The 26,325-nt window shown below is 38.0% G+C and overlaps 1 protein-coding gene and 1 long non-coding RNA gene across 2 annotated transcripts; one reads left to right on the top strand and one right to left on the bottom strand.

The window, feature by feature from the left end:
- Positions 1-15,149: 15,149 nt before the first annotated feature.
- Positions 15,150-16,591, bottom strand: LOC140931896 (uncharacterized). The gene is made up of 5 exons (XM_073381598.1): positions 16,586-16,591; positions 16,021-16,359; positions 15,726-15,800; positions 15,434-15,584; positions 15,150-15,202 (listed from the first exon to the last, which is right to left on the bottom strand). Exons 1-5 carry the CDS (start codon positions 16,589-16,591, stop codon positions 15,150-15,152), a joined length of 624 nt encoding a protein of 207 aa, XP_073237699.1.
- Positions 16,592-17,298: 707 nt separating this feature from the next.
- Positions 17,299-25,151, top strand: LOC140929493 (uncharacterized). The gene is made up of 3 exons (XR_012164733.1): positions 17,299-17,360; positions 17,526-17,600; positions 24,800-25,151. It is a non-coding gene; the product is annotated as an uncharacterized lncRNA (long non-coding RNA).
- The last annotated feature ends 1,174 nt before the right edge of the window (positions 25,152-26,325 follow it).

Genomic DNA, 26,325 nt, shown 5'->3' with positions numbered 1-26,325 from the left:
CTCCCACAGCAATAACTCTGTCTCTTGCACCCACCAAATTGCGGACACTGTGATTAGTTTCTTGATTGGGGTTGCCAATTACAGAGTTGTGATTTAATGTATTATTTGTATCAGCATTCATGCCTTCAGTTCCTGTAAGGATTTCATGGGCAAGAAGTGCAGTTTGCGACTTAATTTCGGTTGACTTGTCTTGTAGAAGCTTGACAATTTCCCAAGGCGTGTCTTGTTGTAGGGCAGCTTGTAAAGGTGATGGTATATTTCCAGGAAATGTTCCTGAAGGTTTTGCATCATATCGAAGTAAAGTCCTCACTACTTCAATATGCCCGTGAAAAACTGCCAAATGTAAGGGTGTAACTCCACACCCTTCTCTACTATTCACCTCTGCACCACATGCCAGTAGACATTCAACCAATGTTCCCAGGTTTCTTTCAACAGCAACATGCAACACAGTTGAGAGACAGTCATCCTTGAAGCCATACCATATTCCACTTTTTGATTTAATGAAATCAATAGCTTCCTTTAAGGGCATGCCTTCAATCCCTGTTACTAATTCTTTGATGATCTCAGCCATTTTGTGTGATTTTTGTTTCATAACTGTCTTGAAATTACTTGCAGTTAAATGGTCTGGGGTAATAATTACCGGTTCAGTTTCACTATATTGTACTTCATGGTCTGCAAAAGCCTTTCTCATTGATTCTAAATGTTCAAAGTGAATGTCTAGTTCTCTATAGACCTTGTATCGTTCTCTGGCAGAGGCAACATCGTACTTCTTATTTGAAAGATGAAAGGGTATGTAGTCATCACTTTTCTTAATGCCTAGGCCTAGCTCACTTGCATACTCACGGTAAATCACTGCTTCACCACAGGTGAATGCTTCATCTGCCAATGAGAAAGGCAAAATCATAACATTTGACGCAGTTGGGGTGTCCTCTTCTGCCTTTGCTACAGGAACATTGATTAAGTATTTTCCCTTTGATTTTGAGAGGAATGTATCACTTTTCAGAGTACCCATTAAGTCTGTCTCAGCCATTTTAAGCAGTTCCTTTCTCTTTACTGAAACGGTGTTTAGACCAAAGTCCAATACTTTCAGCAGTAAGGTATCTACCTCATTTGAGTATCCCTTTTCAACTTCTGGTGATGACTCTACAATGAAAAAAAATTGATCACACTAAAAATGCAGCAATAACTTTAAGGTTCATCATTATAATTCTAAAACTTGATATGCAACTACTATTCTACTTAATCCTTTACTTTCTTAAAAAATAAAAACCGATTATCATTTTCAGCTTGTTTCTACTTTTAAGCAGATGCTTACAATTACCATATTTGGAAAGTACGGTATAATGGCTCATATACCATGATGGCTAAGCCAACCAAAGCTCTAGAACTGCATTATCCAATGATTCAGTTTTTAATAATATTTATTATCATTCATTCAAAATATTTTCCCGATTCTGATTGGCTAAAAGCACTTGTTCAATTCACCATAACCAGTTACTGATGACCAAATTTGGAAGAATTTTGTGTTTAATGAGGAAATGACGTCAAAAATGCAACGTTTTCGCAGGTTAAGGCACCGTTAACCGAGAAGACCTGGGGACGAGGTTGAGTTGTTTTGATTGTGAACTTGAAAAATGGTGGACATTAAACTTGTTTCAAGAGTAAGAACTAGGCGAAAGCATAGCTAAAAACATGGCAAGAACAGCAAAAAGACAACATCTGCTATTTGGAGAATATTTGCAGAGCAGGACAAACCTAAACGTGCACTATCGAAGATGAACTTACCATCGATGGATCGATGGAGGTTACCATGTTTTAGCCATGTTTTTAAAGTAGGACTTATTTCGAATGAATAATAAAACAATTATTGAATTCGGCTTTTGTATCATATGAAGAATTATGGAGATCTCGTAGGGTGTTATCCATCCCGGCCTACAGCATCGACGGATAACACCCTCTGTGATCTCCATAATAATTCTTCATAAGATACTCAGCCCCATTCATTAATTGTTAATTATACTAACCAATAAACAGCTGTTCGCTCTTAACTTCTTTCAGCTTTCCTTGGGGTTTGGTTGCTGTGTCAGGGTCTCTCCAAAGGTATTCCATTCCACATATATTTGGTTTCAAAACTGCTCTTACTGTGAAGTTCCACATGGATGGTGCTGTACTCTTCTTTAATCTAATGTGACGTGAATGTCCCTTGTAGATGTTAATGTTGTCAAAGATCAACATAACTGGCCACTCTAAAGGAATTTTCTTTCTAAGTAGTTCAGCATAATTGTTGAGGCGAGCATCAAGCAATCCACGACTGCAATAAAAAAAGAAGCCTTAATAAATGAAACAGGCAGTAATAGGCCATTTTCAAGTTACTCCAACCCTCTGTCCTAAAGCAAGGCTATGTACTACAAAGCTATTGAAATGAAATATTTTTTTTATTCTCATGTAAATATAATTTATAATTTTTCTTACAAGAAAGGTTTTGCACCTAGCCTTGTTTTGAAAGTGAGAGTTTTTGGAAATGGCCTATTTAATTTATTATTAAGTAACAATTTCTTTTTTCTCCAGTAAGTTTTAAAATTTAAAGCCTGTTTGGGTTAATCTTGGGTTCATGTAAGGGTAAAAAATGCAAGAAGAATCTATAGATCAAGCTAGGAGACAAGACATGTTCTTTCAGTTTTTTTATTAAATTACTTGTTTACTTATAAAGTAAGTCTGGTCCAGGGACACTAGTTTGTCAGTCTAGCTGTAAAATGTTTAATCACTAGATATAAAATTACAGTTAATGAGTTTAGACAATGATGGCATGCATGTTATTATATATGTCCCTGAATTCAAGAAAAATCGTTTATTTTTGAAAATACATGATAAAGTAAAGTAGTACTTACAAGAAGTTGTAGGACTTGCACAATCCAAATGGTTCAAGTGCATCCAGCATCGTTTTTCCAGCACCATGGGACATCAAGAGTAAGCCAAACAAAGTAGAAAAGTCACTTTTTGTTTTCTGTGATCTTATGTCATCAAGAGCAAGAAGCACCTGCACTGCTGACTTGAATTTAAACTCTGGTGCCTTTTTTCCAGTGTTTCTCTCATCTCGCTTACCAGTAACAAGAAGTTTTACAATTTCTGTTATCATTGGACATTGCCTTTCAACATCTGTTGCCAAATTATCAAAGTACATTTCTCCAATCATTAGCTCCAGGTCATCCTCATCTTTTAAATTACATATTCCAATTTTTTGAAGCTGCTGTAAAGTAGTTAGCTCTTTTTGGAGTTGGAGTCTTTGTTCTTCCTTTAAGCTGACTCTACCCCTTACAGAATCCAGATCATTTAAGGCACCACATATGACACGAGATCTCTCTGCTTCATTGCTATTGTCCTTCAAAGCCTTTTCCAGCAACTCTATTTTCTTCTCCGCAGATATAAGTTTCTTTTTTAGGACTTCATTTTCGGATGTAAGTATCCCAAAACACTCTGCAATGCAATTTTTCACATTTGAAACCACGTTGCTTTTTCCATCAGAACAAATGCTCTTGTCAAGTTGGTCACATAATTTGTTCAACAGGGTATCCAATGTATCTTCTTTCTTTTGTTCCATATGGACATAAAATATCCTAATAAAAATTAATTCGTCAAGGAAAACAATTTTATTGAAATAAATTGATTTGAAATAAAAATATAGAGTGTTTTGGGATACTTACATCCGAAAATGAAGTCCTAAAAAAGAAACTTATATCTTCGGAGAAGAAAATAGAGTTGCTGGAAAAGGCTTTGAAAGACAATAGCAATGAAGCAGAGAGATCTCGTGTCATATGTGGTGCCTTCAATGATCTGGCTTCTGTAAAGGGTAGCGTAAAGGAAGAACAAAGACTCAAACTCCAAAAAGAGCTAACTACTTTACAGCAGCTTCAAAACATTGGAATATGTAATTTAAAAGATGAGGATGACCTGGAGCTAATGATTGGAGAAATGTACTTTGATAATTTGGCAACAGATGTTGAAAGGCAATGTCCAATGATAACAGAAATTGTAAAACTTCTTGTGACTGGAAAGCGGCGAGATGAGAGAAACATGAGTCTTCAAGTTAATATCAATAACATGTGTAAAGCAGCCTATTACTACATTACAAATGTAAGACGAATAAGAAAGTATTTAAGTAATCAAGCAACCCAGACACTTGTTCATGCCCTAATAATTGGGCACATTGACTATTGTAATAGTATTCTGTATGGGTTACCAGCTAAACAAATAGCAAAGTTACAATGGCTCCAGAATTCCACAGCAAGACTAATTTTTAAGATTCCTAGGTTTTATCACATCTCACCAATTCTGTGTACGCTTCATTGGCTTCCAGTAGAATTTAGGATTCATTTTAAGATTATTATAATTACTTTTAAAGCGACCCATGGACAAGCTCCGGTATATCTACAAGAAGTCATTAACAAAAGGGAGGAAAAGAGTTGCAATTTAAGATCGTGTGCAATGGGAATCATGCTTCAAACGCCAAAAACTTTAACTAAAAAGACATTGGGTGACCATGCTTTTTTAGCTGCTGCGCCTAAACTGCGGAATGGGTTACCATCACAAATACGAAATGAGCCCAATTTTCATAGGTTGAAAGGTTTACTTAAGACCCATTTTTGTAGATTAGCTTTTTATTAGGATTTTTTAGGATTATGTATATATTATATTTTTATAGATCCATTGTTGTTTTTTTTTAATATAATATTTTTAGTTATTTTGGTTAACTTATTAATGTCGATAATTTACTTTCATGTAATGCGCATTATTATTATTATTATAAATAAAAATGTTTATCTTTGCCACAGCTATTGGTTCACTACTGTTGAGTCACAAGGGTATACACAATAATACTATATTGTCTATATTGAAAATTGGCCTAATTTTAGCCTTAATTTACTTGTTAATATATTTCCTTGAAGGAGCACAATGTGCTGTGACAGTAGTAAAAGGTCTTGGAGCTGTAATGCTAGCGAAAGGATACCGCTTCTGTCTTTGATCTTTTTGTCCTCCATCTTTGTTCGGTTCATTTTTAACAATTTTCATTGGTTTCTTCACCACACCAGGGAACAGTAACTTGATAACATGATCAATTTCTCTCCTGGAGTAAACACGACCAGATTTGTCTTTTATGATGTTAAAAACATCAGCCTGTTTCATTGCAGACCCTTCCTTAAATGTGAATGATAAGTCAACAACTTTGCTAAGAGATTCTGTTAAAAGGAAAAAAAAGTCCTTAGTCTTCAGTAAGAGGTTGATAATAAAGCATGGAACGGCTGTTAAGTATCTTTTACTTCAAATGCATTTAGATGAAATTTTCAACTGTGCATTGTAGTGCAGCTGTCCTAATGGACACTACCTCATATCTATTTAATAACGTAAAACAAATTGAAAAGAGGGTTCTCTCCCCACCACTATCGACTGACACTGGGATGTCTTTACACCCGGTTTGTTATAGATCTCATTTAATTACACAAATCAAGACCTTGAGTGATTTACTATACCTAATGTTCCTTTTTTTTCAAACTTTGTCCTCTTGCATGTCTTTTTCAGTGGACTTGGAGAAAATTTCATCTGCCTTTTTGCAGCACTTGATATAACCTTTCTGGGAGAGGTTTGCACTAAAATAATTTAATTTAAAATAATAGATATTATTCACAGTGTAATATGACAAAATATTATCTATCTGCTAGTTTTTTAGTAATGCAAAAGCTGGGCATGTGTGAATACACGTTCACTTTGTGTTACCTTACATATTTAAGATCTCTGTAAGTATATAGTCAAACAAGACAATAATATAATTCAAATTTTGGAGAGGATAAAATTTATCCACTAAATGTACCAATGCTTGGAGAAGTATGTAATAGTTTACATGGCTTTCATTTCACTTGGGATGGGCTTAAAAGTAAATAAAAGGTAAATCATCTGGAAAAATTTCTAGTGATCAGACCTGCTAATGGCTTCTGCAAACGTACATATTTAATGTGCTGTGTTAGGGTTTTTATGAATGCAAGTGACTGTCAAAGAGAACGACACAACTATACTTGTAGAATTAATGATATTTAAAACTGAGTTATACCTTGTTTAAATGGGGAACCCGAATACTTCTGTTTCTTTATGGAGCGAAAAACATCCTGTGACTTCCTCAAAGCTTCACCTAAATTGACAGCAAATGACACGTTTGAATGCTTACTTTGCAACTAAGGGAAATATACCAAATAATGCATATTGATACCTTGTAGACTAACGGAACCTGGACCACTACACAATGGATCTGTTAGCAATTCATACTCAGAATCTAAAAGTCAAGAGCAGCAAATTAATATAATATAATTATCTTAACTAAGCAATGAAAAAAAAAAGGTTAACATCAAGGTAAAGCATATTTTTCTCTACCTGAATTTGGACCAGGATTAGGGTGAATATCTCCTGCTAACACCAAGCATATTAACAGGATGATGCAATTACAAGCCAAGCTATAACAAATATAGATTAAGTGTAGGTTATTGAAAGGCGAACGAGAGGTGTAATTTACTCGAAGTCTGACAGAAAACAAAATTAGCCTTAAATCTGAAATAAACTATTTCATACAAACTTACATGCATCTAGGGATTTTTCTGGTTTTCCCGGGAAACCGTTCACTAGATTGTGATTTTATCCTCGTCGAGTAACAAAGGCAAAATAAGCCCACTCTAACTCTATACACTAAAAGATCCACGCCCATTTTGTTTTTATCTTCAATGAAAATGAAGCCTTGGAACTACTGTAGATACAGTGTATAGTGATAATAAACTCGTCCCATGCCCAGCTCCAAAGGAACTCTTTTCTAACTTCGTGTAGCAAGATCTGGACTGGGCCGATATAGACTGTAAATAATGAAATAATCTGCTTACTTACCAGGGTTTATGGGGAAAAAACGCCCGCCCCACTTCGTTGCTATCCGATAAAACGGTCCACAGATGCTCGGAAGAGATGTATTAATCTCATACGTCCAAAATATTCCATGACTGTCGCAGAAAACAGAGGATTTTCGTCGAGAAATTATCTGGGACTTTTTCTTGCTGATCTGGGACTTTTTTGCCATTTTTTGCCAGGCCTCGCGCTATCGCGCTCGGTTCCAAGCCTCCTTTGTTCACTCGGATAGCGCGAACAGGCCTGGGTACGAGGCTGGTTCCATGGTTTTTTAGGTAGTGCATGCCATTGAAGTGGAAGAGATTTTCTTTGAGGATTAATCAAAGCATTTCCGGCAAGTAAATGTGTAGGAATGGGTTGTCTTTGTAGAAATTTTCATATGCTTTGTGACAGATAATTTCAGTATATACCCTCGTTTGCTGTATATTTGTGTCAAGACTGATAACGTCCATCGAAACAAGAAATGTTCAGTTTTTCACATTTGTCTTTTCAGTGAAAGGTATCATTTCTGTGATTTTGATATTAGTTGTAGCAGTGTATCAACAAATTTTGTCAAGCACAGAACAAGGTTTTATTGGATTATTAAGAGGAAACCAAACATCCGTGTTTTAACTAGGGGGTGGGTTATGCAATTTCCAACCTTGCTTTAGGGGTGGGTCAGTCATTTTTGTGCCGAAGGGAGGGGATGGGTCATGTGTTTTTTATCAACCACATTTCCAAATGCTCCAGCCCACCCCCCCTATACTTTTTTACCGGTCCCTTAATGTATTTTTTATCCTGTTACGTACTAGAAAAATGCCTTTTAATGCCCTTGTTTTTACTTTACGCTCCAAAGTGGAATGAAATTGGACACGCGCTATTTGACACGTGATAGCTCAATCCGTACAATTTAGTAAAATTGCCAAAAAACTGAACATAGATTTGTGCCAATTTTTTCCTCACCGAAAGGAAGCACTGTCCTTATTAAAATCATGAAATAAAAAATGGGGATCACCGTACTCGTTTTTGCGGTAGAGCTGCAGAAAGTGCGCACCAAATGCATTTTCCTTGATTTTTGAGAGAGGAATGGGGCTAGTTTCAAAATAGAATGTATGCGAAAGGGGGAAGAAAGTATTAAAAAATCCGTTTTTACAGAATTTACATCGAGATATCACATTTAGGACACAATGTGATAAAGAAAGTGTTTAAATGAAAATCAAAGTGAATAAGCACAAATTAAACACTCACTATCGAGGTTCTCGGTGAGGAAGTCGAACTCAGCAACACGCGTACTGCTTACGTTATGCACATTCCCACCGCATTGAGTCTCACCTCGGCAAGAAACAACCGCAAGCAAAAATTGCAATAGCGTTTCTCTTCGGTCAACCTCATTTTTATAATGTTACTTCACAAGCTCTTTTTTACGGAGGCCATCTTGTTATGTGCAGTAAGCGATGCGCAGTGCAAGATCAGGGAATCACCTTAAGCTTCATTCAGTTATTGGAGGAAAAAGCTCCCGTGAACAATTTTGGATGAACAGTTCCCATTGCCAGAAATACAGCTGCAAATTACATACGTCATGGCCTCATTTAGTTGCTATAACAACTCCAATGTCATTGTAACCCTGATCATAACAAAGTTTCATCTTTATCTTATACAGCGTTAGTGGTAATTTTTTTTGTGGTAAATCTTTGTTAATGGCGACTTAGTTTATCCTCAAACTTGGGAGGTTTTCAGCCTGAAAGCCCCTATTGAGCCAACTTAATTTTAAGGAATTTTGTGATACAGTGATAATTATTTTGATGATGTTACATGTTAATGTACTGTACTTTTTTGCCTTGTTTTCACAAATTAGGAGTTTTCTGATGATCAGCAAATGTTAGATCCCATAAAAATAAATGTAACTACACACGATCAGTCCTTAGACTTTAGTCCTTTAACCCATTTGTCTAGATTTCTGAATTGAAATAACTGCAAGCAATATTAACGTGACTACCTTCTTCTTTACAGTGCCTAGGAAACAATAATTATTCTCTTTTAATGTAACTAAGTTCCTTTTTTCGCTGGTACAAATGTCCCCCTTGCAGTTTTGTAATGCTGGAGATAAAAAAAAACTAACCAGTAGGTTTTTCCAATGGGAATAAATACATAAAGCTTCCGTGATGTGGTAAATATTTGTTCTCTCTCTCTTCTGCCTCTTTCCTCCTAACTATTTCCCCCCTGTACTCCAAGAGGAAGTCTCCGGACTTGAATTATCTTGTGGTGAAAACCCCTTTTCTTTATAAGAGAAAGAAAATATGTACATTAATATTTATTAGGTACTTTTCTGTTGGACTTTTTTTGATACAGTAAGAAGTAGATTACAAAAAAAGAGATTCTCATGGGTGTTAATAACCAATTAACAGAAAAATCCGGTTGAGGTTCCCAGTGGCATAATGGTAAGCAATGTAGCAGTTTACGTCAAAATTACTGTTTTCTTAACACAGTTATGAATAGTTTTTTTAGTGTGACACTGTAGAAGTCAAGGCTGAGTCAAAATGATTATTCTGCAGTGACCAGTCGAACAAATTTTAGCTCAGTCATGGCTCGTTTCTTACCAGTCAAAATATGACTGGCCAAACAAATTTTAGCTTGGTCGCAGCTTGTTTGCTACCGAACAAGATATAAAAAACATTTGTTTTAAAGTAGTAACCAATTTAAGACAAAAATATGGCCTCATATACTCATAAATTGTTGCAATGCAAAATGGGGGTTGTTATTTAAAGCATTTCACGATTGTTCTTTAAGATATTAAAACGTAACAAACACAGAATTTCTTTCTTTTTTTTCTTTCTTTGTGCGCTTGTTTGTCATCTCGAAATTATTTGTAGTCGTCCTCTACCTGAAGTAGCGTAATTATCTCATTTAAGTGAACTTTTTAAAATCTAATTGCTACATGATATTGCAAAATTCCAAGTAGATTACTACTTTCCTCTAACCTTTGAACAATAAATTACAGTGTGACTACTCGAACCAGGGCACTTGGAAGAAGATTATCCAATCACAACGTTTTTTGATAAGGTTTTTTTGCCTATTGAGAACTAGCATTCGTGAACTTGAGTGCTCTTTCTTAAGAGATCAGGTTAGTTCAAACAATTTGAAGTTTTTAACGGTTGCATAGAGTTGGACCCTGAATTTTACTGGTCTATTTGCAAAAAAACGAGAATCTTTTGTTTTCACAAATGTCGTGATTGGATAATCTTCAAGTGCCCCGGTTCGATTTATTTATTTGAACTAGAAAGTGAAGATTGATAAAACATTTTACCAATATAATCATTAATGAATCGTTACTCCAGGCCAGGCTGGTCCATGTTTTTTTCAATGTAGCCACAGGCAATATCCTTTGGTGATTTAATGTTTCCTTTCTGATGTTAAAAAGCATGCAATATTCAGTTACTGCACATTCATCAATATGCAAACACAGAAGTTCAAAGGGCAAGCCTGTCAACCACTACAGCAGACCCTCCAGAAAACGTAAATATCTTGATTCTAAGGGGGTCCAAAGCTCAGTTCATGCACTTTGTCATCACTATAAGTCTAACACATATTTGGTTCCATTCTCATCCCCATCTAACAAAATTACCATTGGTCATGAAAATGTGCAGCTACTGCACTTGGGTATTATCCTGGAATCTGCCCGAGCTCTCAAACCATAGCCCTGACAAAGAGGATTGCAGCTTTGAAGACAGAAATGATATAATTTTATTTGAAAATGCTTGTACTCATTACACAAATGTAGATGTTTGGTTAGTTTATCTTAAACCAAAGCCCATGCCTGTGAGCTAAGGTATACGTTTGTTGGAGCATACCCAACATTTTGTTCATCAAAACCGATAAACGACTTCAAACTTAGTTTGTATATCTCAAAAACGTAATTGATTCAATTGTAACTGATGGGTTAAGGTCCTCAACTTCCACCTATTTGCTCTTTGTTTGAAAGGCACTTACCAAAGACCTTGAAGACCTTGCACATTGTTTACCTATACAAAATATAATGATTAGGGTCAGATCACACAAATGGTCTTTGCACATTTATTGACAGAGTTAGACTAACTCGTTTAACTTGTTCTCTTGTCTTTTTATTTCTTAATCTCCATTCTCAGCTACTCTGACCTGGATTGAAACTGCCTCATGAGAAGTTTGAACTTAAATAATGGATTGCACAGAAAATGCCAGTCTTTTGTCACTGGTGTAGCTCTCCTTCCGTTGGCTACTGATGTATTTTTAATCTTCTGTTAACAACCGTGTCTATCTTTAATCCTGAAATGATATCAATGCTACTAGCAGTGCAATGCAAATCCTGTAATCCACCTTAATTAACCAGGGAGGGGTGTTTGTGGTAATTTTTAGGAAGGAGGTAATTTTTATCATTGTTTTTTGTTTGTTTGTTTGTTTGTTTTTTTTTAACGCTGATTTTCAAACTTGATATTTTATTTCCTGCAACCACAGGTGCGACCATGCCAGAAGCAGCCCTTTCAGAGAATGTTTTTGGGGGTTAAATAGGTCCTCCTCTTTCAGAAGAGAAAACCCAGATTCACCATGTTATGCAAAGACCACAATCAAGTTTTCTTGTCCATTTGTCAATACACTGTAGACAGGACTCTTATTAATCACAAGAAAGATGGGAAACCTATTAGTACCAACATAGGAACACAAATCCTTTTCCAATAGGCCATCTGATTTGCCTGTGGTAACCTCTCATTCAAAGGGAGGGATTACACGCCCAACCTTTCATGAGACAATTGGGTTTAAGTGCGTGCTAATGATGCAGGTTTTTAACATTGCCCAGTTAAAAGGTATTTGCAACTTGCAATGTAGCATGTTAGATAAACCAGCCCATGCAGCCTTGCTGCTAGTACTAGTGGTAGATAATGATGTATATAAACTTTCACTCTTCCAACAATATTGACTGATTCTTACCTCCTTCTTGAGAAGCTCTGTCATATTCTTTCCCCTCAGGTGAACATGTCAAAAGAATCTGAATATAATAAAAAAAGTTAGTAGAAACGAGAATAAGAATAAACAGTCTTTAAATTTGATTATTGTTGTTATGTTATCGTTCTCTAAATAATGTGGTGATTGTCAATCAGATCAACAAAACAATGTCTTGTGGAGCTCCTCCTTATTTTTCAAGGTGGATAACACAAAAAAAATGGGCTTGAGTTACGTAATAAGTGCATGGATGAAAAAAGTGTATGATATTGGAAGGGGTGAAAGTCATGAGGGGTTTTTGACAGTTTCATGAAAGTGAAAATATGGTGTTATCAATTTCTAATTTCATTATCATTTGATCAAATGTCAAGGTTGCTCTTTTGCTTACAATTTGCGGGATATACTTAAATTTGAAATTATTTTTCTCAAGATAAGCTTCACGTAATCCGAAGGGGGAATCAAATGAACCATACATAAGTCTTCACCCTTTTCATTTTCGTGTTTTTTGCGGTTTACATTTTTATCCTCGTCTGTACTTAGTTTGACCCTCTTTTTCGTTCTAGAAAAGGATGGATAGGAAGTGGTCATATGGGCCGTTACATTTAATATCTGCACCCCCGCTATTGAGGGACTCGAAAATCTCAGGCGGGGAGGGGGGTCTTAGAGTTATTTCTGTGGGGGTAGCTATGTGGATGCCTTTGATCGCTAGAAATTGCTGGAGAGGCAAATGTGTCGGCACTTTGACCTTTCTTTCCTGAAGGGGTAAAATGAAAAATTTTCTGAAGGGGTAAAATAAAAGTACCTCAAAAGAGGGGGTGCGGATATTAAATGGAATGGTCCTATGTAACAGACATCATCTCTTTACATTTCGGGTGGCGACAAATTTGAAAAAAAAAAGTCTTAAGCTACACGCACCTTCATTGTGTATGCCAGCTGTCCCTTTCCTCTTGGTTTCTTTTTCGGTGATCTATTTTAAGTAAAGACATTTTTAATCTTCACTCGTACCTACCTCCATGTTGCAAGCCCTCCATTGGGGAATTGCAAGAAGTCACGCGACAGGAGCACGCTAAATTTTCTTTAATTGGAGAAGTTTGATACAAATCAGATAAAAGCACCTCTTTACGAATATTAAGTAAAATTGATGAAGGGGTCAGTTGTTTGACCAAACATTGTAGCCTCCCGGCAAACGTCCTTTGGGATTCGTTTGTCACGCATGAAATGAATGCGTGACAAACGAACCCCAAAGGACGTCTGTGGGGACGCTACAAACATTCGGATGAACACTGGCGTTTTTCCCCTCATGATTACGTGAACGTCTGGAAACATCATTAGCACCGTGGGCTCAATTCAGTGTCGCAAGCGAGTGGCGTATGCCCGCGCTTCTATGTGTGAGTTCTTTTAGCGGTTATGTTTACTGTGTGGTTTTGTTTGATACTAGAGAGTGTCTCCTTTATAACATTGACCTTATTAGTGTCAGCGATTCGCTCGGTGAATGGATTCGTTTGCTTGGAGGGAAATTGACAAGCCAAGTCTTAGGTGACTGAGTGAAGCTACTCCACGTGAGTACACAATCTACACATCACAGGTGAGCTTTCACTTTATACATTTAACAAGGTGGTTAGCCTGCAAAGACTTTTAAAATGTATCTTCTTAGTTCTATTTTCCTGAAAATTAATTTTGTTCTTACTAGGTTATACTGCTGTCTTCGGGTTTTTTACAGTACAACAGGTCTTTTGCACTTGATAGCAACATTTGGCAAATGGTCGCCAATAGGCCTTTTGCAATGGATGGTCACAGTACGCCTTTGGAAAATTTTGTTAGCGGGAACTAAAAGACCGTGTTAAAATTAGGTAACCCGTAAATTTTCAGCCGCATATCTCAAAAGTAGCGATTGCAACGGCTGCTGAAAATAAAAAGGATCCGTGTGGGAAAAATAGTCACCGCACAGGTAGCCCAAGCTCGAAATACATGAGCATCGTTGAAAGATAGCGACCTGGCTTGAGACTCAAATTACTCACACTCGGGGTGTGAAACAGTCTCATGCTCTCATTGACATCAATACCCTTGAGAAAGACAACAACGGGAGCAAGAGACTGTCTTCTACCCTAAGTGTGAGTAACAGGAAACATTTGTTGTGGGTTTTCTTTGTCTGCCGACCCACCATCGGTGAAAAGAAATTTCACCTCAGACCAACGCCTTGTCCACTCTCAAAATCAGAGTGTCTGGAGAAAGAATGTATTTTGGTCATGGTGCCAGAAAATGCTCATTACCAGAACATGGGTGCGGCTATTTCCCTTTTAAAAGTTTACTGCGGTATAGTGATGATAGAAGTTTGCCTCTGGTCGAAAAAATCTGCGATTTGATGGGTTTTTGGGCCACAAACCGCCTTCGAGTAGACAAAGTCTGGATGGCCGGCTGTTTTTCTGTGCACCCTTTACTTCGTATTATATTGAACAATCGTTTACATTGAATCAAGATAAGCGGCTGTTTTCCGTGTTGGATGGGTTGTAAAACGTTATTTTGTTGTTATTCATGTGCACATTTTCCTCGATATTATGGTAAAAACCTATACAACTCTACCACAAAAACAAACTTTCTTACATGGAACTATCATGAACTATTATCAACTATCATAATAGTTTCGCCCAGGCATGATACCAGTTGACTCCTGATAACTTGAATTACCGTTAATTTCCAATGAATTGAATTTCACTCAGTCAGTTTTTTTTGTTAATTTTAATAACTCAAACTATCGTTTTTAAGGTTTGAGTTTTCTATTTGCTTTTTCCATGTCCCCACAATGCTTGTGTATGGTTCCAGTTGTAGTAAATGTATGGTCAGAGCAGAAATTTCGTTTCTATTTATCGTTAAATAAAAAGTTATAATCGTGGGTCTGTAAATCTTGTTCGTATTGTGAAGATTAAACTTTGGAAAACTTTGTCTATGTTCATAAATCTCTTGTAATGTGTTTAACTTTAAGTTTAATTAAAGTCCCCACAAAGTCTGTGTATGCCTACTACGAAAATTGAGGGTAAAAGAAAACAAAGCCCTGTGTTCGAAATTAAAAAACTAACCCTGCAACTACAGACACTGCTTAGTTGATCTATATGACTGACATAGAAAATTAATGAATTTTTCTTTACACTCTTTGTTAACACTGTGGGGACCTTCGTGAAATAATGTGCACTCTGAGGTGAGTTCTGGGGACCTTCAGATTTTCACTTGGAAAAGACGTTTCTCAACAAATGTTAATGTTTGGAGACAATTTAGTTGTGGGGACCCCAAAAAGGTCCCCAGAATGTCGAAGGTCCCCACAGTGCTGGTGTGTAAACAAACACACACAAATAAATAAATAGTTTTTAGTTCTTGGTTCGTAGTTTTTACAGTTTAGTTCTTAGTTTTTAAAGTTTTTAATCTGAAGAAGGCTAAACAGCCAAAAAGTAATTAAATTTCGTCAGATCAGTTTGCCCCACCATCCTTCGGATCCTTCTGCTGGGAGTTTGTGTAATATATATATATATATATTTCCTGTTTAACTGGTAGTAATTACCTTGCCCAAAAAATTTCCTTACTCCTTTGTGAAGAGTCATCATCCTTGGTACGTGGTACACCATACTGTGCATGTATGGTGTTACCTTTTCCTTAGTGTACCCTTGGCATGAAGAGCCAAGAGAAGTGAATGTCTCAACCCACTCTTTTGCCTGCAGTAGTTTAACATGGAAATATAGTTTCACACAGGAATTTTGTCAAAAAAATTATGTGCACCAATACATGTTAAAAACACCAGTCTAGTTGCTGTAGATATCCATTTGACATGCTGCTGTGCTATTAGTCACCCATACCTTGAGGAAATATTCTGTTATTTGCTGTTCTGAAGGTTTATCAGTGTTAATCAGTTTGTAGATTTCATCAAATGACTGCAAAAGAGAAACGAACAAAAATTCTCTTTGCTCCCAAATTGTCTGTAGTTAATATCCTCTTTGTAAGAACCTGTGACACTCCGAAATGATATAAAACAACCACAATAATAAGTCAGCATAATAGGGCCTAGGTTAATAATGGCTACAGGTAAAACAAAAACAAGATCACAGGTTCATTAACTGAGGTGAACCCATAGTTTGTGTGACTTCAAATTACCTTCCACAGTTTAATAACTGTATTACTCGTTTGGGGCTTAATAGCGCCTTTGAGCTTTGCAGGCAAATGTTGCAGCAGTAATTTCTTATCCGATCCCATTACACTGGTGAAATCATTGCTTCCACTCCCCTTCCCGTCAGCATTTCTTTTTTCCCATACGTTGAAACACACACCGCAGCTGTTGATAGCCTTTAATAGAGCATGTAGATGTAAGGTTGATCTCTGACTGGGTGGTTTGTTGTGGTTTGCTTCTTTGTCCCATTCCACTGCTTCGTGTACAAGATTTGTTAATAGGTTATCTGAAATGAAAGTAAAAGACAAGTTATTTAATTGATTAAACTGTTAATCCCCTCTGCAATCCAAGTACTGCGGGGTTAGATTGTAGGTTTTTTTTACGTAGCAAATTACTTCTAAGTTTGGTAGATCACATTAGAGACCTTTAGCATCAGGTAAACCGCAAACCTCAAACCGCAAACCCCAGTTACGCGTTTGCAGTTTCGCGTTGCCGAGATTTCAAACTTTAACAAGGCGTTCAGTTCGATTTGTTCAGTTCAGTTCAGTTCACTTTCATTTCGCCAAAATACAATACAATACAAGAATACATATAGGAATTGTAAGGTTGCAAGGGAGCCCAGAAGAAACCAGAAGGCTTTATGAAGCCTGAGCTCCCCAGTCTAAAAGAAATAAGCAAAATAAAATGATATTCGCGGAGTGATACGTTAAAAAAAGGAACCAGACAGAGACTGAGTTAAGTTATGAATTTAGTAACAAGATAGAAAAAAAAAAATTTAACTCTGGATTGGAAAAGAATACTTTCCATTGTTAGTACGGCAGAAAGGAATATAAAATTGATTTGAACTACGCGTTCATTGTTTATGGGCGCCATGTTGTTTTCATCAAGTCGAAGTGCATCACTTTACTCGCCCAAAAATCAGCAATAATTCATTGATTCGAGATCAAAAATCCAACAAACACATCGCAAACGGATACAGAAAGCTAGTTCATACCTTTAAACGCGAGGCTGTACAATTTTTTGTGGCAAAAACCTTGCCGTAAATCACTTATGCACTAGTCATTTGTTTCCTCCGCCCCCCCACCCCCGCGACATTCGGGGACTTTGTCGGGCAATAGCGGGGGAATTACTGCAGCTTTGCGATGATTTTATGCCCAGACCCCCAGGGACTTTACCTCAAATTTGCCTGACCTAAAATACCCCCGGGAAACCCCGGGGGAATTTTCAAAAACAAAGCGCTCACGAGGAGACTGTGTGCAAAGGATTCTGGGTGTATTCCTCACAAGCAGCGATCCAACATGGTTACCAGAGAGGATAGCGTGACGAAGTAAGTGTCAACAATCCTTTTATATCCTTATGTAAATGAATGCATCCATTGATAAGCCTAATCGCATTTGAAAGAAAACACTCTGACCTTTGTCCAGAGACTATATTTACGCTTTTTTGTTGCGCGAATTCCGTTTAATATGTGATTTCACTTTCATCACTCTAGATGGAAAGCTTTTTTTTCAAATGCTGGAATAAAGGACAGAGCTGAGGAGTATGCTAAGCTTTTCGTCGATAATCGGTAAGTACACAATACAACAAATACACTTTTTGGAAGAATTAATCGTTATATCTTCTCAGCCTACCTTTTTTTGCAAGGCTTCAGTTTCTTAAATTTTATGAAAGAGCAAATTCTGATATTCCAATACAGTATAAACACCAGGCTGAGATTTTGCAAAAAAGCACATTTTTTTATTAAGAACAAAATCAGCCTGGAAATATAAGGTGTTCTTTTAGAATGGAAAAGCAGAAAAATACAGATAATCAAGCATTGTTTTTATCTAGTATTAAGTCTGATTTTCTTTATTGCTGGCTAAAATTTAATATATAATGTATGAACATTAAATATGTCAGTATGTGTACTTATTCTTTTATATTCAACCTCAACTTACAAATAATGCTTAGTTTTCTTTCAATTTTTTTTTTACCTCTTTCAACCTCAAAATGATTTATTTCTAGCCAAAGATAATAATAATTATTTTTGAGGGGGGAAGGGGGGATTTTGGACCTTCCTGAGGTCAAGGGTTTCTTAACAGTTAATCTGATGTTTTTTTTTTAACTTCTTCTTAAGTATTGCAGAGGATGTGCTTGATGATATTAACAAAGAGAGCATCCATGAAATTGGAATAACTGCTGTGGGAGACATTCTGCTCATTTTAAAACATATTAAGGTACAGTACATACTTATTAAAGAATTGTATTAGATGTTTGTCATTATTAGATGTTGTATCATATCATTTTTTTTATCCTGATTATGTTTCATGGGCCATTCTGCAGTTTTGTGCCTTTTTATTATATTAGAAAATTACCCAGAACTCCCATGATGATGTACATTTGTTTCTTGCTTGGTGTGACAGGTTCTGTGTTCTAGTGCATTAACTCTGTCTCCATAAAGAATCACATTGCCATATTAATCCGTTAGTGGTTGTTCCCTAGTGTAATGAAATATTTTTTTGTGTTCTGATTACTTTCATTGTGTAATTTCAAAATAAACCATACCCCTACCATGAAGGGAATTTGATAAAGGATCCCCTATCCCTCTGGAATTTCTAAGTGACAAATGTAGTGTTTGTATGAAAATTTGGATGTTTACCCCCTGGAAAATCAAGATTTTGACCCTCCCCACCCTCTGCAATTTCCAATTCTCTCTGTAGTGGGGGTATGGAATATTGTTGTTTTGAATTTCACATTTACATTTTAAAAAAGGGTTTCTTTTTCGTTGTTTGTATTGCTTTTCTTAATTATTTCTCTAGCAACCAGGATGCAAATTTTGGGGTGCTCAAAGTCTGAAAAAGGAGTAAAAGTGAAAGTTATTTTTAAAGATAAGACTTCAATTGAATGCTCATTTTTATCTTGACCATTATTTTATCAGCTTGCTAGAAATTCGTCATCCAGTTTAGCTGAATCCAGGTCATCTGAGGTTGTGAGTACTTCTTCAAGTACAATTGCAAGATCCCACCAATCTACAATTCTTGTGAACAATGGTAGTTTAACGATTGGCCCTGAGTTGCAGGCAAGTTGCTCTTCAAAACAATTTTTTTTTCTCAAATTTAACGTGAAGGTCTTACCCCATTTTAAAGGGTATATAGTTTGACAGGGAAAGTCCAAAAACCTGTCAGTCATGCCGATAAGATCCTTTTGCTCTTTGTCCAACCCATTTTCTGCTATAGAAATGTCCTATACCTGTAATGCACTCAATAAAGCAAAGTGTATAAAATGCCAAAATTTTAGCAAAAAAATGTCATTTCACTATTTAATCCCAAACCCTTTATACCATGACTGTTGGCGGTATCTTTATCTTGAAGTCTCCTCGCCAACATTACTGTCGAAACTGTACATATCCATGCCAATCAATAAAATGGTAATTCTTGTGCAAAACTAACAATCTCCGGCTCAGAGAATGTTTCATTAAGTATTACCTGTGAAGATCAATCTGTGAGGACCATAATAATAATATTATTATAGTAGAAACCCTCACAGCCTTTCACGAATCCTGCGATGTGTTGGCTCCTGTCAGCTGGTACATTGCAAAACCATAAAAATAAATAAGTATCCTTATGGATTCAAAGGAAGTAATTGGTAATGGCTTCCTACTAAAACAACTATAGACTACAGTACCAGTTCTTGCTTTCTATAAGTCAAATAGCAGAACTCGTTTTCTGGTCTCCTTTCTAGGTTATGCCTGAGCAGAAGACATTTGTAACAGTTAAGATTGACGAGAAGGAAATTCAAGAGAAGAGTAAGATATATGACACCTCAAAGATTGACCCTGATCATAAGATGTTCAATTACTATACAGAACTCAAGAAAGCAGCCTTTAAACTAGCTTTAGATGACCCTGGTATGGTAAATGACAAACAAAAACTATGCGATTTGGCACGCCAGATGTTACACAATAGTGGGTACAATTACAAGAAAAAGACAAGCAGATCGAAGCAATTTGGAGAGAGTGCTGGAGCACAGAAGAGAGATTATCTAAGTGACTCGCTTAAAGTAAAAAGACTACAAGAGATTCAAGAAGACTTAACTGATACTGATACACAAATGGGACTTCTGACCAGGCAGCGCGAAAACATATCAATGTGAAACAGTTTGGCCAGGCTGCGACCTTAACAGAACAGATTTCGCAATTGAGGGCAAAAAAAAGAAAACTACAGGAAGAATTCACCATGCTTCAGACCAAGAGAAGAAAATGTGAAAAGCAAAATGCAAAGACAAAATCCTTGAACACAAGTGATGCAAAAATCACAAGTTTCCTTCCCCAAGTTTCCAGTAAGAAGCCAGAGCATGTTGATGGCCAACAACCTACTGTGGTAGGTCCTTTAGTTGCCAAGATAACACCAAACAGTTCTTGTAGACTACCAGACCCCTCTGATGCGCTCAGACATGGCAGTATAGCAGTAAAGAAAACCTGTACACCATCAGTCAGCAGTTCTTGTATACAACTGGACCCCCCTGATGCCCTCCAACAAGGCATGGGCTCCGTTGAAGCAGCAAAGAAAACCTCTACACCATCAGCTAAACAACCAGACCCCCCTGATGGCCTTCAACATGCCATGGAATCAGATGAGGCACCCTTTACACCACCGGAGGTTTCTCAGATTCCTGGAGATAATAACCAAACTTGCGATGACTCTCATTTTTTCACGAATCCTGCGATGTGTTGGCTCCTGTCAGCTGGTACATTGCAAAAACATAAAAATAAATAAGTATCCTTATGGATTCAAAGGAAGTAATTGGTAATGGCTTCCTACTAAGACAACTATAGACTACAGTACCAGTTCTTGCTTTCTATAAGTCAAATAGCAGAACTCGTTTTCTGGTCTCCTTTCTAGGTTATGCCTGAGCAGAAGACATTTGTAACAGTTAAGATTGACGAGAAGGAAATTCAAGAGAAGAGTAAGATATATGACACCTCAAAGATTGACCCTGATCATAAGATGTTCAATTACTATACAGAACTCAAGAAAGCAGCCTTTAAACTAGCTTTAGATGACCCTGGTATGGTAAATGACAAACAAAAACTATGCGATTTGGCACGCCAGATGTTACACAATAGTGGGTACAATTACAAGAAAAAGACAAGCAGATCGAAGCAATTTGGAGAGAGTGCTGGAGCACAGAAGAGAGAGTATCTAAGTGACTCGCTTAAAGTAAAAAGACTACAAGAGATTCAAGAAGACTTAACTGATACTGATACACAAATGGGACTTACCATAGACGCTGCTGGCAAATACTCAACATTCGTGGCTTTAACAAGGTCAACATTGGGGAATGTGGCCTCTTGTCGAGTTGAAAACTCATTATATATATCAAAACTTAACATGTTTACTCTCGTTGAATTTGTTAGTTTTAGAACAAGATATTGCCAGCAGCATCATTCTGTTAGTTGCAAAGAATGTTACGTTCTGATTGAAATTGCAAACTATATTCAGGACAAAGGAATTGTCAAAGTTTCAGACCTGTACCACAAATTCTTTCCTAGTAACAAATACAAATCGGACAAAGCTGTTAGGAGACTGCTTCAGCTACCAGTTGCAATATTTGCACTTGAAAGGTCCTTGGGTTCTCAACTTCATGTAACTGAGTACTGCCCGTCCGTTGATTACAAGCGACTGATGCACTGGATTAACAAGCTGGTTGCCCCTGAACAGGTTCCAGGGTTAGATAAAAACACTCTCACAGCACTTTGTAAACTAGCATCCAGTGACAAGGACCGAACACTTCTCAAGTTTGCTGTATGCGAGGCAGCTGGACTTACATCACAACAGGCTCGGAAGGTTTATGGAATTGGATCATACAAGGATCTGAGTAGAAAGGTACGTCTGGCTCTTCAAGAAGCAGCAGAGATTAGACAATCCGTTATTGAGCTTGCAGAGATTGAAGACAAAGCCTTGATGAGGTCCCTTAGGTTAGAAGATGTCATTAATGAAGAAGGGGAGGACAATGTCGACTTCGACGTTGAAGCGTGTGAAATGATGCCAACTGATGATGTATGTGATGATAGCAATGTGGAAGATGTTGAGCCTCCAGATCTTACTAATCCCAGTGAAAATGCTGACACATCCAGCAGAAAGCATGATCCCCATGCCAGTGGCGAATCTACTGTTGGAGTAGCTACCACACCCAGTGGCACGAGTAATTCATTTAATCCGGATGCTATTAACAAAACAGCAATAGCAAACCCAGCACCACAGCTAGCCACCACACCCAGTGGCCTGAATAATTCATATGATCCGGATGCTATTAGCAAAACAGCAATATTAGCAAATCCAGCACCATCCAATGATGTTCTGTTAAGCTGGTTGAGGGACCATGACTTAAATTGGTTTGCCTTTTTTGAGGAGGTCAGTCAATACTTGCGGAACTATACTTCTGAAGTGCTCAATCAGGTGATTCTTGACTTCACAGACCACTTGCCTTCAAGTGATCTTACAATCGATGAAGAAATGCATGTTGAGGTGTCACGTCAAGATTTCTTGGAGGTGCAAAGGAGGCGTTCCCTAGATGGCCCAGAAATTGAAGCAGATTCTGACAATGATGAAGATCAACACTGGGAAGGAGTGGAAATTACGGATGTACTTGGGGAGGAAACGCTAAGGAAAATACAATCTGAAAGGTTACGCATTAAGCGGCGAGCAGAGAGAAAAATGGCTGAAGAAATAGCCAAAACATGCATTCTTGAACGTAGAATCCCTCCATCAGCAAGTCGGTTACAGAAAAAGTTTCCCACGATTGGAAAGGACATGGAGGAATTTGTAGGAAGCAAAAAAGTTGGAGCAGATGCATGGAGGAGAACTGGTCTTTTGACTTTCGATGGGGAAAGAAGACGTGGAAAGGAAGTAACTTATAAGTCTATACAAGCCCATCTTGAAGAGAAATATGGTACGAAAATTGGTTACGGAAGCATAGTACAGCTTTGTTATGCCCGGAACAAGAGGCATCTCTCCTCTAAACGATACCAGAATGTGGCCAAGATAACATGCAGGCGGACTCGAAAGGGGTTCTCCGTTCGAATAAATCCGGATGCACACTGGAGTTGTGCTTTATATAGAGGGCTTGATTATATTCAACTGAAGGAAGGCAGCAACAAAGTTCTTTTAAACCGTGACGACCAGTCTGGGTTTAGACTTGACACAACGTATGATCATAAGCACTCTAAAACTATAACTCTCACTAACAGGCCAGCCCTGACAACACGAACAGACTTTGTTAATGATTACCCGTCAGTGATCCAAACCACTTCTTACCTCTTTATGGAAACTGACACCAGCAAGCAGGCATGTGTGGGCGTTGTTAAGCCCCACTTCACTTATCCAAAGAATGCAGCTGAGCATACGGCTGATTTGGAATTCCTGCAGAATTCACCAGATCTCCAACCATGGATGGCAAACAGGCCTATAGATTGCATTCGCGTCGATGGAGCAAGTGACGAAGGCCCAAGCCATGTAGAAGTTTAGTTTCACTGGACAGAGCGACATGTAAAACACGCTAAGGTTGCTACTCTTGTGACGTCCCGTCACAGCGGAGGGTCATACTTAAACCGAGTGGAATTAATGAACGGTGGGCTTTCTCAAGCACATGCCAACCTTTTTATTCCGTCAACTCTTAGTGGAAGCAATTATGGCCGTGGTGGACTAGACAAGGTAAAGCTCAAGCAAAATTTGGAAATTGCCACTGAGGTGTACATTGACCGCGTCCAAGGGTCTAGCTGTTGTGGAAGCCCAGTTCAACTCTTCAAGGGGGCAGAGTCTGATATGTCACGCGGCCAAAAGCTACTCACCTTTCTCAAAGGCAACAAGAAGGACAAACAGCTACTTAAAACCAGCGATCCAGACCTTCACAGGTATTTTCAAGAAATCTGGGATGTACGCAACCGGCACATGAGCAAGACTGTACCATGCAATTACATCTTTCATTTAACTCTCTGTGGGGAACCTGGATGTATTCATCCACGATGCAAGAATGGTGAAACCAGCTGTGAAATGAAATGGTATGAAGGTGGACCCTCAGTTACCTGGTTGCCAATTCCTGTCCCTGACCTGAAAAGGCCTGGAAGCTTTATGAAGCCCGAAGACCTGCTGTGTACTGATAACAGTGAACACAGAATGATGTCACCACCTAGCGTAAAGTTAAAGGCTGCAGCTAAAACTAACAGTGAGTAATGTGATTATATACTTAGTAGCCAATAATTTCAATGGCCATTCAGTCAATCAGTCTCCTTCTATTACCCCCAAGGTACTCCAGTAGAACAGCTGGCTGAGAAACTTCTGTTGCCTGCCCAAGAGGTGGAGTGGCATCTGGATCACTACCGTGGTATAAATGAAAGACGGAAACAAGCGGCACAAACTAGAAAGAACAAGCAGAAGAACAACTCAGGTATGTCATCATTCTTTTAATCTGGTTCAGATGTACTAAAATTTTCACTTCTAATGCCTTGGGTTCCTTTTTCCTCATCTTGCAGATGATGCTATTATTGGTTCTTGTATTGTGTGCAGCAACAAGGCAGACCTTGCTTGTTCAGCCGCATGTAGCGACACATACTGTCTAGACTGCCTTGGGTTAAAACACCCTCCACCCATGGAATGGGTTTGTCCCGAGTGTCAGGGTATGTACCACACATTTCCATGAAAATCAGTATCAGACAACCAAACAAGGAACACAATATTAAAATGTCTTTAATATCAACATTTATTAAGACACAACACTATTAATTTGCAGATGAAGAGGTCTTATACTGTTTATGTAACCAAGGCGAGTATGGCCTGATGGTTGGCTGCGATGGAGCAGAATGTAGCGTGGAGTGGTTCCATCTTCAGTGCGTGGGTCTTAAGGGGAAACCCAAAGCAAAGAAGTGGTTCTGCCCTCTGTGCAATTGATGCTTTAATGTTGTTTTTCTCTTTGAGTATACATACACAACAAGAGGATTTGATACATTCATGTGTGACCATAAAGGCCGGCATACACTATACAAACACTGTGCAAGTGATGCCTTAATGTTGTTTTTCTGTTTGATAAATACACAAGAAGAGGATTTGATACATTCATGTGTGACCATAAAGGCCGGCATACACTACACAAACACTGCGCAAGTGATGCTTTAATGTTGCTTTTCTGTTTGATAATAAATACACAACAAGAGGATTGGATACATTCATGTGTGACCATAAAGGCCGGCATACACTAGGGAACAGGTACCAGGGACTGGTCTCAGGGACCAGTGAGGGGACGAGACCCTGAAGCAAAGTTTGTGGTGTGTACACGTTTACGAGAAGCAATTCCCTGCGACTAGTCCAACCTAATTAGCCCAATTTAAAACGGCCCTTGACAAAGCTCTTGTTTGGTGACTTAAATTTCTACATAATGACGTAAGCAGTTTCATGGGACTAGTCCCAAGGACGTGGCCCCTAGTGTATTAAAATACTCTGAATTTCTCGTCATGTGCGCGTTCTACCAATGTACTTTCTTTGTCCCTTTTTGCTTTAGAATCTCAAATGCCTTTTAAACCCCCGTAAAGTAGCAATGTTGTTGCCAACTGAAATTTGCACTTCCTTCTGAAAAGGCGAACTAGCTTATAGCTATCTTGAATTCATCTTCTTAATAATTTTGCAATCACAATTTCCTAAATCTTAGCCCCTTACTAAAAGTGCTTAAAACAAAATGTAGTACATATGCCCCGTTTTGTGACAGCCACCCATGTGGCCAGGTTTCTCTCGACAAGAACGAGTTCAAGAGGAGGTACCAAACAACTGGGTTTGTTGCTGGCATGGCTCACGATTTTCAAGTCTTCTCTCAGCTTATTGGTTATTCTCTCACACTATTTGTCTGATTAAAAAGCTATACTCCAAACAACCTCAGTGGTAAGTAGTTTAAGCTGGTTGAAACATTCCTAATAGTTGTTGTTTCTCAAAATGTATTTAGCGCAGAAATAGACAATCTCTTCTTTTACAAGGTCTTTCAGCTAGCCCCGGGGGGGTGGTGGTTTTGCAAAGAAATTCTGCCCTGGTGGGTGGTGGAATTCCCCATAATTAGCATCGCTTGTTTGCAAATTCCCCCGCTATGTCGCGGGGGTGGGGGAGCGGGGGAAACAAATGACTAGTGCATTACCGCTGGAAGCCCTTCCTGCGGTTCAAACGTGAACTGCAAAGTGCAAACGTGACCGCAAGGCCGTGGTCACGTGACATTTTGCGGTTTGCGGTTTGCCGTTTCCCACGAAAAACCTGATGCTAAAGGTCCCTTATATGACT

Source organism: Porites lutea, chromosome 3 (genome assembly GCF_958299795.1).
Source record: "Porites lutea chromosome 3, jaPorLute2.1, whole genome shotgun sequence".
Taxonomy (NCBI): Eukaryota; Metazoa; Cnidaria; class Anthozoa; order Scleractinia; family Poritidae; genus Porites; species Porites lutea.
Note: the sequence above shows the minus strand (reverse complement) of the source record. Positions and strands in the feature narration are given on the sequence as shown.

Excerpts from the sequence above, each read along its gene's own strand:
- LOC140931896 (XM_073381598.1), bottom strand. Across the intron at positions 15,801-16,020 it reads CAGTTATTAAACTGTGGAAG|TCATTTGATGAAATCTACAA; the intron begins GTAATTTGAAGT and ends TCTCTTTTGCAG. Across the intron at positions 15,585-15,725 it reads TAACAGAATATTTCCTCAAG|GCAAAAGAGTGGGTTGAGAC; the intron begins GTATGGGTGACT and ends AAACTACTGCAG.